The 14876-nt window shown below is 37.6% G+C and overlaps 1 protein-coding gene across 10 annotated transcripts in view; it reads left to right on the top strand.

Moving 5' to 3' along the window:
- Positions 1 to 14876, top strand: part of RAD18 (RAD18 E3 ubiquitin protein ligase) — a 106266-nt gene that overhangs the window by 56281 nt on the left and 35109 nt on the right. For all 10 annotated transcript variants that reach the window (XM_082415596.1, XM_082415598.1, XM_082415591.1 and 7 more), the window contains one exon: positions 11628 to 11762. In XM_082415596.1, the coding sequence (XP_082271722.1) occupies positions 11628 to 11762 (135 nt within the window). The remainder of the gene's footprint in view (positions 1 to 11627; positions 11763 to 14876) is intronic.

Raw genomic sequence — 14876 nt, 5'->3', positions numbered from 1 at the left:
ATATTTATGCTGAAAATAGTTTTCATTTTATTCATTATTACCAGCTTCCCAATGTTATCGCTTCATTTTCCTTAAATAACCTTTATATGTATCTTTCCCAGTGCTAGCACATTACTGTTTTGTCAGTTAGATAGCTGCTTATTCTTTGGCTGGTTGGTTGGTTTTTAGTTTAAATTTAAATTTAAGTGCCTGGCAAACGGCAGATAGTTAATATTTGCTGAATGAATATTCCACACATGATATGCCTTAGTCGTGCCAAAAGAATTGTGTTTTCTTTTTTCACTTCTTAAGCTTTGAAGGGGCAGATACAGCCGTGATCTTTGTGGGGAGGGAGGGTGAAGTACACAGGCACTAGATGTAGTTGTGATGGCCCGAGCCTTCTCGGAGTAGGGAAAGGAGCCTGGAGGATTCACGGACCAGAGGCTGAACCACAGAAGTTACAGCGCTGGCGCTCTAAAGATAAACAGATGTGATCCATCCTCTTTGATCAACCTTTGGGAAGCCAAAGTAATTTTTGTTGATACAGGAGCTAGAGAATATCAGATGATCACTGAAGTGGCAAAACTAAGGCCTGTAACAATAAGGAAACCAGAAAATTTGCATGGAACAAAAATAATTTAAATCAGTAAAGGATGGTATCTGACAATTATGCTACATTAAAGAAAACATGGGTTAGATATAGGCAAGAAAATATACAAATATCTATTGCCCACCATTTAAATAGGGTGGGCAATAGATAAATATAAATATATAGATAAATATATACAAACTTTAATTTTACTAAATAGGTCAACATGTTAAATTAATTCACTTAGCTCTAAAATAAACCTCGGTATATACTTTTTTTTTTTGAAACCTTTTGGGCACTTCCTAAAGCTTAAGCGCTTATTATTAGCATTATAGTGTAGTTAGAGTTTGACTTAGTGTCAGGATCTAAATATACCATTGATGGCTCTTCTTTTTTTTAAACATTTTTATTAATGTTTTAATGTACATGGGTTTTATACTTTTTAAATTTTTTTAATTTACTTTTTGGCTGCGTTGCGTCTTTGTTGCTGCGCGCGGGCTTTCTCTAGTTGCGGAGAGCAGGGGCTACTTTTCTTTGTGGTGCATGGCCTTCTCATTGTGGTAGTTTCTCTTGTTGTGGAGCACAGCCTGTAGGCACGTGGGCTTCAGTAGTTGTGGCGCACGGGCTCAGTAATTGTGGCTCGTGGGCTCTAGAGTGCAGGCTCAGTAGTTGTGGTGCACGGGCTTAGTTGCTCCACGGCTTGCGGGATCTTCCCGGACCAGGGCTCGAACCCGTGTCCCCTGAATTGGCAGGCGGATTCTCAATCACTGCGCCACCAGGGAAGCCCATGTATGTGGTTTTTAATCACATTTCTCTAAGGCTTATTGAAAACTCTGCCTCCTTGCCACCTCCTTGTCTCCATCTTCATTTCCTAGAATTAACAACGGTCAAACCTTTTGGCTTTTGTTTTAGTAATTACCTTCATGTTTATAAAAGATTATTCTTTCTGCTATTTCTTGAAGTGTTTCAGTTTTCCATGTTAACAATTGATTGAAGTCCTAATTTGAAAAATGAAAATTTAGCTCTTTTGTACATCCTGACTCTTACCTTCTCCTCCCTCCCAATTTCTGAATATTGTCATAATTTTTTATAAGGTCAGTATTAGTTAGAGACATTGTATACAGTTTGAACCAGGCAACATACAATACTATGGTTATGAGGTGTGTCAGAGTATGCCACCACCCGAGAATATGCCACCGTGACGTGTTGCTTTGAGCAGAAGGCAATTGAGAAGCAGCAGAAAGGAAAGCTCTTTGCCCAAGTGTAGGACGCAGTTACAAAGGTGCCTGTCCCTCCTCCCCTCTCTATCCCTAGGAGTAAGTTAGTCTTCCTGTTGACGGAGAAGGCTCTGACTTAAATCAGCATAGCAGACTTCACTCTTGTTTACTGTGTTTTTCCTGGCCATCTCCCCATAACTGGCCTCCCACACACCTTTCTTTTTTTTTTTTTAATCCAGCTGAAGATGGTATTTAAGCCAGTGTTCTAAGTCACCTCCAAGTGGCTTAGAGTTACTTATTTTTCTGTGGGTATCTTCCATATATACATGAGGTATACATGTTAATAAACATCTGTTTGTTTTTCTCATGTAAATGTGTCTTTTGTTATAAAGCCCCAGCTAAGAACTAAGAAGGTTAGAAGGGAGATTATTTTTTCCTCCCTTACAGTTGTAATTCCTTTTAGGAAAACATTCTATTTTCCCTATAATTAGTAATTTTATTTGCTTAGTTTTCTATTTATCTGGTATTAATTTATCTGTAAACTTTCTATGAGAAATGTCAGTCACTTTCTATTACTTTGAAGCTCATAGATTATTTATCAACTCACTATTTTCTCCAGAACATCTTGCCTGAAGCAGCCCCCAGCCCTTTTCCAGGCTACTGTGACTGCGCTTTGGGCCTCCTTCATAGCTACCCTGGAATTTCCTTTCACCAGCCTTCTGGGTATTCTCTCCTCCCTCCTGTGTCGGTTCACTTATTTCAGGATCCAAATCTGCCTCTTCTTTTTCCTTGTTTTGGTGGAATACATTTTTCCAGGGAAGTCCCTGGGGGAAAAAAGGGTATATGGAGGAATACTTTTTGAGTCCATACATAGCTGGAAATATTACTTTTACTATTGATTTATTATTTGGCATAGATAAATTGCCCACATAGCTAGGAAAAAGCAGGACTGGAAATTAAGCCCACATTCACCCTGTGCTCAACTTGAAGCCCTTTGCACTGTAGCGTGCTTTGAACCTGAGTGAATAACTCCGTATGTTGGGAACTTCTTTTGGGTGGGGGTGGGGGTACGCTAAGCTTTGGTTTCGGGTTATATTGCTTAAAAGAAGCTTAATTTTATGAATGAGTTACTTTGGTAGTTTGTGACGATATATCTTTCTTATTTTCTTTAGCAGTCTTTTGGATAGATTTATCTTCACGAGTCCCTCTTTTAGAAGAGGAGAGAAACAGTGAAATCAATTTGAGCCTTAGTTGCAGATCTGTAGAAAGTTATTTGATACAGAGTTGAATCAAATGAGTTTATTGAGTTACCTGCGGGTTTCAGGTTGCAAATGCTTTTGGTAGGTCTTCTTAATTAAGACTGAATTGCTCCAGTAAGAGGCGGAATCTTTGCCTGAAGGAAGTTACCCTACTTGCCTAACTGCCATGACAGACATATTTTGGGGATCTTCATGCTCTTCACCTTGGTAAAATATAGTTTTATACTCTGCCAAGTAAAAAAAGACAAACCTCTAATGAACACTCTGGGATTACCTCCTGTAACTTTTCCTGAGAACACCAGCTTAATCCTGTTAAGTAGGCAAGGCATTTTAGCTTAATATGTTCCTTTGTTTTTTTATTTGGCTGTTCATTAATTCAGTAAATGTTTATTGAGCATCTACTATGTGCTAGCTCTTCTTCTAGGTAGTGAGTATAGAGCAGTGAGCAAGATACATAAATTTCTCATCATGGAGCTTATATTCTAATAGCAGACAGATAAATAACAGTAAATCAGCAGATGATTATAACAATTTTAGGTGGCAGATGCTATAAAGAAAATAAAGCAGAGTAATTTATAGAAATTATGGGGGCATTAGATAATGTAGTCAAGAAAAGGTTTTTCTTGAGGAGTTGACATTTGAGATGAGTCATAAGTAAAAAAAAAATCGAAATGAAAATAAAGGCAGCCATTCACAGAGCCGGAGGAAGAGTATTGCAGGCAGAGGGAGCATCAGGGGCAGAGGCGCTGAGGGAGACACAGCATCGGTGGGTGTGAGTAGAGTGTAGTGAACGAAGCGGAAGAGTGGTTACAGGGAGGCAGGGCCAGGTCCCGGAAGAAAGACCTTGTAAGAGTGTACTTGGGTTTTATTCTTCCTGCAGTGGGAAGTCATTGGAGAGTTTAGAAAGACAAGTAATATGATTTTATCTATGTCTAAAAAAGATGGCATCTGCTGAATAGAGAATAAATTGTAAGGTGGCAAGAAATAGTAAGAAAACTAACCTAAAGGCTCTTCACTCAGGCAGTATTTATGGATCACCCAGACAGTATTCTAGGTGTTGGGAATATAACATTAAAGAAACAGACCAAGTCTCTGCCCACATGGAGCTTACACTCTATTGGGAATAGTCAGACAGTAAACAAACGAGTAAGATGTGTCAGATAGTGATACGTGCTATGAAGAGACTTAAGGTGGGGATAGAAAGTGATGGAGCTGCTGGACCAGAAGGGCTCCTTTAAGAAGGTGATGTGATGTTTTGAGAAGAGACCTGAATGAAGTGAGGCCATTTTAGTAAATTAGGTCAGGGATGTGGCATTTCTAGAGCGGTAGCAGAAGTAAAATACACAATTCAAGGTAAACTTTTCAATGTAGAACCAATAGTACTTGCTGATGAATTTAATATAGGCGGATGACTAAAAGAGGAATCAAGAATGACCCCTGCATTTTTGGTTCAAGCACCTGGAGAAGTGATGATGCCATTTACTGAGATGGAGACCAGGGCGAGGATTGTGGATGGGGAAATGGAATCAAAATTCCTATTTTGTCTGTGTTAAGTTTTGGTTTCTAGTGGATAGCCAAGTGGAAAAGAGAATTAGGCATGAATGGATGAATCTATCTAACTAAAAAGACATGTGCTTTTAAATTGTATACTTAGATACAATTAGCTGGGAGAAGAGTACTGTGGGGAACAGAGCAGAGCCTAAGGCTAAGCCCTGGGGCACCCCAACGTTTAGGGCAACCGTTCTCAGTTCTCTAAGCCTCTGTGCACTCTTAAAATTTGTCTAGGGCACCAAAGAGCTTTCGTTTATATGGGTTACAGTTGTTGATATGTATCGTATTACAGATTAAAGCTTGGAGGACTTCTGCTTCTGGCCAAGACAGAATAATTGGGACCTGATATACAACAACCCCCCCACCCCCCCAAAAAAAACCCAACAAACAACCACCGTAAATGGACAAAACATATGAAATAGTTTTCAAGACGTTAGGCATTAGGTAACAAAGGACAGGAGTCTCTGAGAGATGGGAAAAATTTATTATACGAGCCCTATAATAGAGTTTCTAGGCTCCGGGTTGGGCAGGGAGATCCTAGGCAGAGCTTGGAGGGCTCTGAGTTAAGGAGAAAGAAAGACCAGAGAAACTGAAGGAGCTGAAGTTTGCAAGACAGAGTGCGGAGAGGAGAGAGTTGCATTGAGAGAGAACCCCGGGGATCTACAGAAGGTCACCTTGTGAATTCATTCAGTGCACAAAGTCTGTTCTCTACCACGAGATGAAATCAAATTAGAAATCAGTAACAAAGCCCTCTGGAAAATCACCAATATTTTGGAAACTAAATAATACACTTCCAAATAACACATGGGTCTAAGAAAAATTAAAACCGAGAAATATCAAAAATATTTATTAACTTATTTAAAAACAATAAATTCATTACGTTAATATAAATCATAAATGGCATATTTTGGTAAAAAATAACATTCCCAGCACAGAAAAATTAAAGTAAATGGAGATTTCTACTCCTAGCCCAGATGGAATAACAGATTGTATTTACTTTTCTCCCTTAAAAGCTAGAAAACCAGATGAAATATATAAATCAATGGATTTTCAGATATTGGAAAAAGGTAGCACAGGACTGTTTTCCCCCGAGAGAAAGAAAACAAATAAGATTGTGAGCTCTACAGGTCCAGCAGCTTGCAGGCAGCTTTAAGGTCCCGGGTGGGGGAACCCCAAAATAATCACTAAATAAGTACAACAATATAAAATTAACAATATCCTATTGAAATTACCAGGAATTCAAAGAAGCAAAAAAATAACATCCTAGAAAAGAGAAAAATCGATTAATAGAACCAGACCCAGCAATGACAGAGATGATGAAACTAGTAGATAAAAATGTTTAAACATTTATGAATATTTTCTTTATATGAAGAAGGAAGAATGAGGGAGGGTCCTGCTGAGTTGAGAAATGGACAGTATAAAAAAAAGACCAAAAAAGGGAATTCCCTGGCAGTCCAGTGGTTAGGACTCCTCGCTTTCACTGACCCAGGTTTGATCCCTGGTCGGGGAACTAGATCCCACAAGCCACACAGTGTGGCCAAAAAACGAAAACAAAGACAAAAAAACAAATGGAATTCCTTAGATGATGTACATACTTGAATTGAAAAATATTCTGGATGAGGTAAATGCAGATTAGGGAATAAATTGAACTGAATGAAAGGACATCATAGCAATGTGTATTGCAGCTAAAGCAATGCTTAGAGGGAAATGTGTAGCATTAAACGCTTATATTAGAAAAGAGAAGTTTTAAATTTGTTATCTGTGCTTTCATCTTAAGAAACTAGAAAAAGAAGGGCAAATTCCATCCTAAGTAAGCAGATGGAAAGTAACAGTGAAAAGCAGAAATCAGTGAAATTGAAGACAGAAAAATAGCAGAGAAAATCTATGAAACCACAAGCTGTTTGTAAAGGTCAACAAAATTGGGACCCTCTAGCAAGCCTGATTAGGACAAAAAGAGAGAAAGCGCAAATTGCCAATATGAGGAATAAAAGAGGGAGAATTACTAAGTATCCTATTGATATTAAAAGAACAGTAAGGGAATAGTATGAATAACTTCATGCCAGTCAGTGTGGAAACATACATGAAATGGACAGATTTCTTGAAAGACACAAATTACCAAACCTTACTCAAGAAGAAATAGATAAGGTTGAATAACCCTATATGTAGTAAATGAATTGAATTTTCATCCCCAGGAAGAAAACTCCAGATCCAGATGGCATCACTGGTGAATTCTATGAAACATATAAGGAAGGAAATAATACCAATTCTACAAAAGTTTTTCTAAAAAATTGAAAAGGAAGGAATACTTCCTACCTCATTTTATGAAGCTAAAGTTTCCATGAAAGTAAAAACCAGACAAGGGTAGTATAATAAAAAGTTCTGACCAATATTCCTCAAGAACATAGATGCAAAAATTCTTAACAATATTTTAGTAAATCAAATCCAGCATTACATAAAAGGGATAATGCATTATAACCAAGTGAAATTTATCCTAAGAATGCAAGATTGGTTTAATGTTAGAAAATTAATCAATATAATTCAGTGTATTAACAGACTGGAAAAAAAACTGTATAATTTTATAAGTAGATGCAGAATAAGTATTTGTCAAAGTTGAACACCCATTAGTAATAAAAACTCTCACTAAATGAGAATTTCTTTAATCTGGTATAGCAGGGATCCCCATCCCCTGGGCCGTGGACCGGTACCAGTCCATGGCATGTTAGGAACTGGGCCGCACAGCAGGAGGTGAGCGGCGGGCAAGCGAGTGAAGCTTCATCTGCTGCTCCCCATCGCTCGCGTTACCGCCTGAACCATCCCCCAACCCCGGTCTGTGGAAAACTTGTCTTCCATGAAATCAGTCCCTGGTGCAAAAAGGTTGGGGACTGCACTGGTATAGGATATCTGAAAAACCTACAACTAACATCATATTTAATGGTAAAATATTGAATGCTTCTCTTCTGACTAAGAACAGGGTAGAGATGTCTATTCTTACCACTTTTGTTCAGCATTGTACTGTGGGTCCTTGCCAGTGTGATAAGGCAAGAAAGAGAAGTAATATTCAGATTTGAAAGGAAGAAATAAGACTTTTTGTTCACAGTTGACATGATCATCTTTCACAAATAGTATGAATCGTAAAAGAAAAAGAGATAAATTATATTTCATTAAAATAAAAGCTTTTACACTTCAGAAGGCAAATATGAAGGGACTTCCCTGGTGATCCAGTGGTTAAGATTCCATGTTTCCACTGAAGGTGGCGTGGGTTAGATTCCTGGTAGGGAAACTAAGATCCCACATGCTGTGTGGTGTGGCCAAAAAAAAAAAAAAGACAAATATGAAAATGAAAAAGCAAGTCACAGATTGTGAGAAAATATTGTAAAATTTATATTTGACAAAGTGCTAGTATCTGTATTATATAAAGAACTCTTAAAATTCAATAAGTCCTAGGATGTATTTTTTAAAAGTGCAGATATTTAAACAGATCTTCAGAGAAGGAGATACTCAAATACCAAATAACCACATGAAAAGATATGGTTATTTTAATGGCAAAAAGGAAAAAAGAAAGAAAGAAAGGATAATTCCAAGTGTTGGCCAGGATGTAGAGCTAATGGAACTCTCATACATTGCTGGTGAGAATGCAAAATGATACAGACACTTAGATAAACAGTTTGTAGTCTGTTATAAATTGAAACATAAACCTACCTAGCAGTAATTCTACTCCTAGCTATTTACCCAGCAGAAGTGAAAGCATGTGTCCACATCTAGATTTTTATTTATTTATTTTTTATAAATTTATTTATTTTATTTTATTTATTTTTGGCTGCATTGGGTCTTTGTTGGTGTGTGCGGGCTTTCTCTAGTTGTGGTGAGCGGGGGCTACTCTTCGTTGCGGTGTTTGGGCTTCTCACTGCTGTGGCTTCTCTTGTTGCGGAGCATGGGCTCTGGGCGCACAGGCTTCAGTAGTTGTGGCACATGGGCTCAGTAGTTGTGGCTCGCGGGCTCTAGAGCGCAGGCTCAGTAGTTGTGGTGCACGGACTTAGTTGCTCCGCAGCATGTGGGATCTTCCCGGACCAGGGCTCAAACCTGTGACCCCTGCATTAGCAGGCGGATTCTTAACCACTGAGCCCCTAGGGAAGTCCCAATAGTTTACTTCTTTTTAGAGCTGAAGGACACTCCACTCTCTGGATGTACCACAGTTTATTATGCATTAACCTAACGAAGGACATCTTGGTTGTTTCTTCTTTCCATTTTTAATGCACTCTGGCACTTTCTATCCTATTCTTATTATTGTTTTAAGAAAAAATTGCTGGTCTGGATCTACTAAGTTGTTTTCACAACCCACACTCTGTTTCAAAAGCACGGTCCCGTCCCAGGCTTATTTGTATGCAGTGGGAAAGATTCAAAAGAGAGGGGGAAATAGATGATAGAGGAAAGGATAATTGCACATACTATATCACTGAGAAGGCCTTAGTGATGGAATCCAGAGCATAAATTAGCAGTTGGTCCTTAATTGCAGCAAGGATAGCCGTTTCCTGCTAACTGCCAGGAAGATAGATCATGTGTGCACAGATGAAGTAGTTTGAGACTTATGATCATGAATTTAAAGTGAGGCTAGTCAGTTCAGGTTAAATGAATAAATCCTGAGTGGATGTTAGCCTTTACTGTTAATCTGTTCTTCATCCATGTTTGCTGCGTGGGTGTCATAGGTAGTTGGTGAAAAAAAGACATGAGATTTTACTTTGGGAGACACTGACTTCAGACTCATTCTGTGATTTAAAGTAGATGAGTATGTATCTCAGTGACATCACTTTAGAGGATTGAGTCTGTCCCACTCTTGGGATCCTGGTTTTGGTGCACCCCTGGGTTCATGGGCAGACCCAGAGATACTCTGGCTGTAAAAGCTGCTCTAGAAAAAGAGCAGTCAAGGTGGTTGGGGCATGAAGGGCTTGACTTGGCACTAGAAAAGATTATGGTATTTCAACTTGGTGAGGCAGAAAAGGTGGTATGATTCAAGTGTTAAAAATCTTGAAGAGTATGACTTGGTTGAATGTGGGCTTATTCGTCAGCTCCTACCACTATCTGATCCGCTTAAAACTTTTAAGAGGTAAATTCAGGGCATTGAGCCAGCAGAACTGAGACTTTAAACTCTAAAGTTCTCCTTGCCAAATAGCAGAACTCCTAAAATGAGGTGGAGAAATGAGTGGGAACAATTTTATTAGTGATAATCTCTTGGCATTGTTCATTTTTTGAGGGGTTATTGGACTTCTTGGGCCAGAGCCAAAGCTGTGGTTGCCATTTACTTTTTGGTTTCCAGCCCAGCTGTAGGAGTAATTAGATTTAAAAAGAAAATCTCTTCTAAACCTGGGATTTTATTACTTCAGAAGATAAAGTTATTAAGCCTCCTTAACTGTTACGAGATTACTTTAGCAAGTTTCTTGTGTCATTCTAAATCCACAATCCATAAGTACACAACGGAGAAGCCTTACTAGCAGAATGGCCCAGGCTGATCTGCTTAAATTATGTAGACCCCATAGTGCTGTGTTACGCTTGCCTAACACAAGCTACGTAAGGATGGCGGCGCTGGTAGCTCATTGATTCCGGGGAGCTGAACAAGTACAAAGCAATTGTTCTCAAATGTATAGAGGTAAATAGGATTTAAAAGAAATCACCTAGCTTGTATTCTACATGAGATCTCACCTGTTTCTGAAGGCTCATTTTTTCTAGTAATCTTTATGGGCAGCTTATATTTTGCTGAAATTTTAACCAGTCTCTTATTTAAAATTTACCAGACACTTTGTAACCCAACACATTAGTTTCACTGGGAGTTTTCATACACATACCATGCACATAAATATGTTAGAATTGGGAGCATTCTGTCCCTAATGTCCAAAGAACAGTCACATGTATAGATCAGGAATATTGAAATGAATATGCAAATGGAGGGAAAACTGGCTTTTTCCAGAGGGGGACGGAAGTCAGTCGCAACTTCACTAGACAGGATTCTGCTTGTCTATAGACAAGAATTGTTTTCCATTGTGGTCAGTTATCTACAATTTACAGAACTGTAACATAGCTCAAGGGCAGTGGATGACTGGAATCCTGGAAGGGTGGCTCTAGAAAATGCATAGTTTTCAACTGAAGCACAAATTTTCCCCTAAACCCAGTTATTCATGGTATTGCACTACAGGGAAAATGATGGTTACTGGAGGAAAACAGTCTCAAAACTTTGTGTTAACTACTTGCAGTATGAATCTTTCTAAAATGTATTTTTATAGGATTTACAACATCATTTTGGACCATGACTTAAGTGTTTAAGGTTGCTAGATAAGTAAGTACAGCCTCAGCTGTTTGAACCATGGTTCAGAATCACAAATAGATGTGTTCAAGTCCATGCTCGAATGACGAACGGCTACTCTTTATTGAGTAAATTAATGTACATTAATAATGGTGACCTGGAGGTCAGGCTTAAATTATTTTCAGAGGTGTTAAAGTAGTAGTAAATTAAGATTGGTTAGTTATAATATCCTAAGATAAGGTAGATTGGTGGTGGTGGGGATCTTAGATTATTAAAGGGGTTCTGATAGGAAACAGGCAAGAAATGTGAAGGAAAAAGGGGGAATTAAAGTAGATATCCTATGTTTTTATCCAACTTTCCTAGAAGCTTCTGCTTTTATACTCAGTTAATGTTCTTCCTCTTAGTACTCGGTTGTGTCTTGGAAGTTAGAATGGTGTCTTTTGGTTATATTTAAGAAAACAGCATCTTTCATGCTCTATCAAAAGACTTTTTAAAAGAGTGGGATATGGGAAGAAACCTACAGTTGCAAACTAGGAATATCATGTTTCAAGTATCTGAGGAACGGGGAAGATATAAAAGAATGCTTCCTCAGCTCCCCAGGCCTTTTAAATTCGTTGTAAGTGTGTCCAAAGGGTGTTGTTCTTGAGCAAGCTTGTGTTATTCTTGACGTTCAGTCCATCGGTTATAGACATGTAACTTTCATAGTCCTTGATTTACTGAGAAGATCTTTTGAATTTCAGGTATAAAACATCAGAATGAATTTCAGCGTCTGGTGGATCAAGCCAAAAAAGGATATAAGAAAACTGTTGGAATGTCAAAAAAAAAAGTAACAGAAGAAGATGAATCTACAGAAAAGCTATTATCTGTATGCGGGGGTAAGAGACTTTAACTAAAAACAGAAGTATATGGAATTTTATAATTTTTAATATCAAAATGAAAAAACCAAAGGAATTTACTTTGGACTTAAATGGTATTTGAAATGGGCAAAAGTATTTTTAGACATATAGCAATTGTTGGATGTTTATTAATAAACTAGGTTTATTACTCTGGGAAGAATGATTGTGGAGATGTCCTGAAGACACAGTTTCTAAAATCTGTCTTCCTTTCCATTAATGAGATATCAGAAGTTTTTTAGTTGTTTAAGCTTGAGGTATAGGATTTATTGCTGCAGATCCTTAGGTATCCTACAAAGAGAATAAATTATTTTTATTATAGGTCGCTGCTATTAACTTTGGATGGAATGTTCTGCTAAAATATCTAAGGCTAATACACAGCACATTCCAATTTCAACCCATTTTAAAATTTGAGATTGATATTATATTTATGTTGCCAGGATTTGGGCCAGTGAACAGAACAATCATAATGGAGGAAAGTATACTAGAAAATTCTTTATTATTTTTTCTTTATTGTGATTAAAATATACAAAACATATTTATCATTTTAACCATTCATAAATGTACAATTCAGTGGCATTAAGTACATTCACAGTGTTGTATCACCATCACCACTATTACACCCAAAACTTTTTCGTCATCTCCAGCGAAAACTCTGTACCCATTAAATAATAACTCTTCCACTTTCCCCACCAACGCTTGGTAATCTCTGGTCTACTTTCTTTGTCTATGAATTTGCTTATTCTAGGTACCTCATATAAGTGGAATCATATATTATTTGTCCTTCTGTGTCAGCTTATTTCATTAAGCACAATGTTTTCAAGGTCCCCATGTTGTAGCATATATCAAAATTTCATTACTTTTTATGGCTGAATAATATTCCATTGTATCTATATACCACATTTTGTTTATCCATTCATCTGTAATGGGTTATTTTCACCTTTTGGCTGTTGTGAATAATGCTGCTCTGTGCATTGGTGTTCATGTATCTGTTCAAGTCTCTGCTTTCCATTCTTTTGGATATGTACCTAGCAATGGAATTTCTGGTTCACATAGTAATTCTTTGTTTACCTTTTCAGAAACCACCAAACTATTTTCCATAGTGGCTGCACCATTTTACATTCCCACCAGCAAAGCTTGAGGATTCCAATTTCTCTATATGCATGTCAACACTTGTTATTTTCCTTTTTTTTTTTTTTTTTTTACTGTAGCCATCTTGGTAGATGTGAATTTGTATCTCATTGTGGTTTTTTGATTTGTATTTTTCTAATGACTAATGATGTTGAGCATCTTTTTATATGGTTAGTGGCCATTTGTTTTTCTTCTTTGGAGAAATGTCTGTTCAAGTCTTTTGCCCATTTTTTAATTGGCTTGTTTTTTTGTTGTTGTTGAGTTTTAAGAGTTCTTTAAATATTCTGAATATTAATCCCTTATATATGTGATTTGCAAATATTTTTCAGCTTTTTTCTGGGTTGTCTTTTTGTTTTCATGATAGTATCTTTTTTTTTTTCATGATAGTATCTTTTGATGCATAGAGTGATTTATTTTGATGAAGACCAGTTTATCAATTTTTTCTTTTGTTGCCTGTGCTTTTGCTGTTATAGCCGTGAAGTTGTTGCAAAATCAATGTCATGAAGATTTTCCTATGTGTTTTCTCTGAAGAGTTTTATAGTTTTAGCTCTTATGTTTAGGTCTATGGTCCACTTTGAGTTAATTTTTGTATATGGTGTAAGTAAGGGTCCATCTTCATCTTTTTGCATGTAGATAATCCAGTTTTCTGAGCACCATTTGTTAAAAAGACTGTCCTTTCCCTGTTGAATGCTTTTGACATCCTTGTTGAAAATTGACCATGTATGTGAGGGTTTATTTCTGTACTCTGTGTTCTATTTGATTGGTCTGTATGTCTAGCCTCACGCCTGTGCTATACTGTTTTAATTACCATAGCTTTGTAACAAATTTCAGAGTTGGAAGGTATGACTCCTCCAACTTTATTCTTCCTTTTCAAGGTTGTTTTGGCCATTTGGTTCCCTTGAGAGTCCATGTGAATGTTACGATGGATTTTTCTATTTCTGCAAAAAGTGCCATTGGGATTGCATTGATTAGTTGCTTTGGTTACTTGACATGTTGACAATATTAAGTCTTCCGTTCCATGAACACAGGATGTCTGTCATTCATTTTTGTCTTTTTAAAAATTACTTTCAACAATGTTTTGTAGTTTTCAGCATGCAAGTCTTTCACCTCCTTGGTTAGATTTATTTCTAAGTGTTTTATTCTTTCAGTGCTATTGCGTTCTTTATTTTTGTCCTCAGTTCTCCTGGTGTCATGTAGTAGGTTGCTGCCTGAGTATAAGTATATACTTCATGGTCTTTGTGAACAAGTTAAATCTGTTCATGCAGTTGTTAAAGGACATTGTCAGAGAGTAGTTGAGCTCCTGAGAAAATCTGGCTTAATATCTCGGATTAAGAGAATATTTTTGTTTATTGGCTGAATCTCTTTTGAAAATGATTGATTGCTTGTAGTCAGGGGTGGTGTAGTCTTTGTGTATGTGCACGTGAATATTGCTCTGTCTGGGGTTCAGAGATGAGTGCTGCTGGTAGATAGCTGCGCATGAACGCGTGTGTCTGGGAGGGCTGGGGAGTGTGAGAGAGAGGCAGACAGACTGGCACAGACCGAAAGGTTGGGCTTTGTATAGCATCATACAACCAGTGTAACTTTTGCTCTTTAGAGTAAACTTGCTCATTAAAGTACCAATATAAGTGAACAAGTTATGTGTCCTGTTAAGTAAAACCTTCATCTGTTTTTGTTACGTTTCTTTAGGGAGGTTTAATGTCGGGGCCTCATGTTTTCAGCTTTATTTGGAGTTCCGTCCTGAGATCCATGGGCAGATATGAAGGATAACTGACTTTCAGTGCCCACCGTTGTTGAATGGTATTTGTCTGCAAGAGGGAATTTATCCTGTAGAAGCTTATATAAGAGGGGAAGAAGTAAGAGAAGAATATAAGTCAGGTGCAAAAATAAAAGGTAGTTTTATGTTGAATTCCTGCTCCCTGGTTTGCCGGCTTGATTGCATTCTCCCAGCCAGTTGAGTGATAGAGG

This window comes from Balaenoptera physalus (genome assembly GCF_965194825.1).
Source record: "Balaenoptera physalus genome assembly, chromosome: 11".
Classification (NCBI taxonomy): Eukaryota; Metazoa; Chordata; class Mammalia; order Artiodactyla; family Balaenopteridae; genus Balaenoptera; species Balaenoptera physalus.
This window is presented reverse-complemented; position numbering and strand designations above follow the sequence as displayed.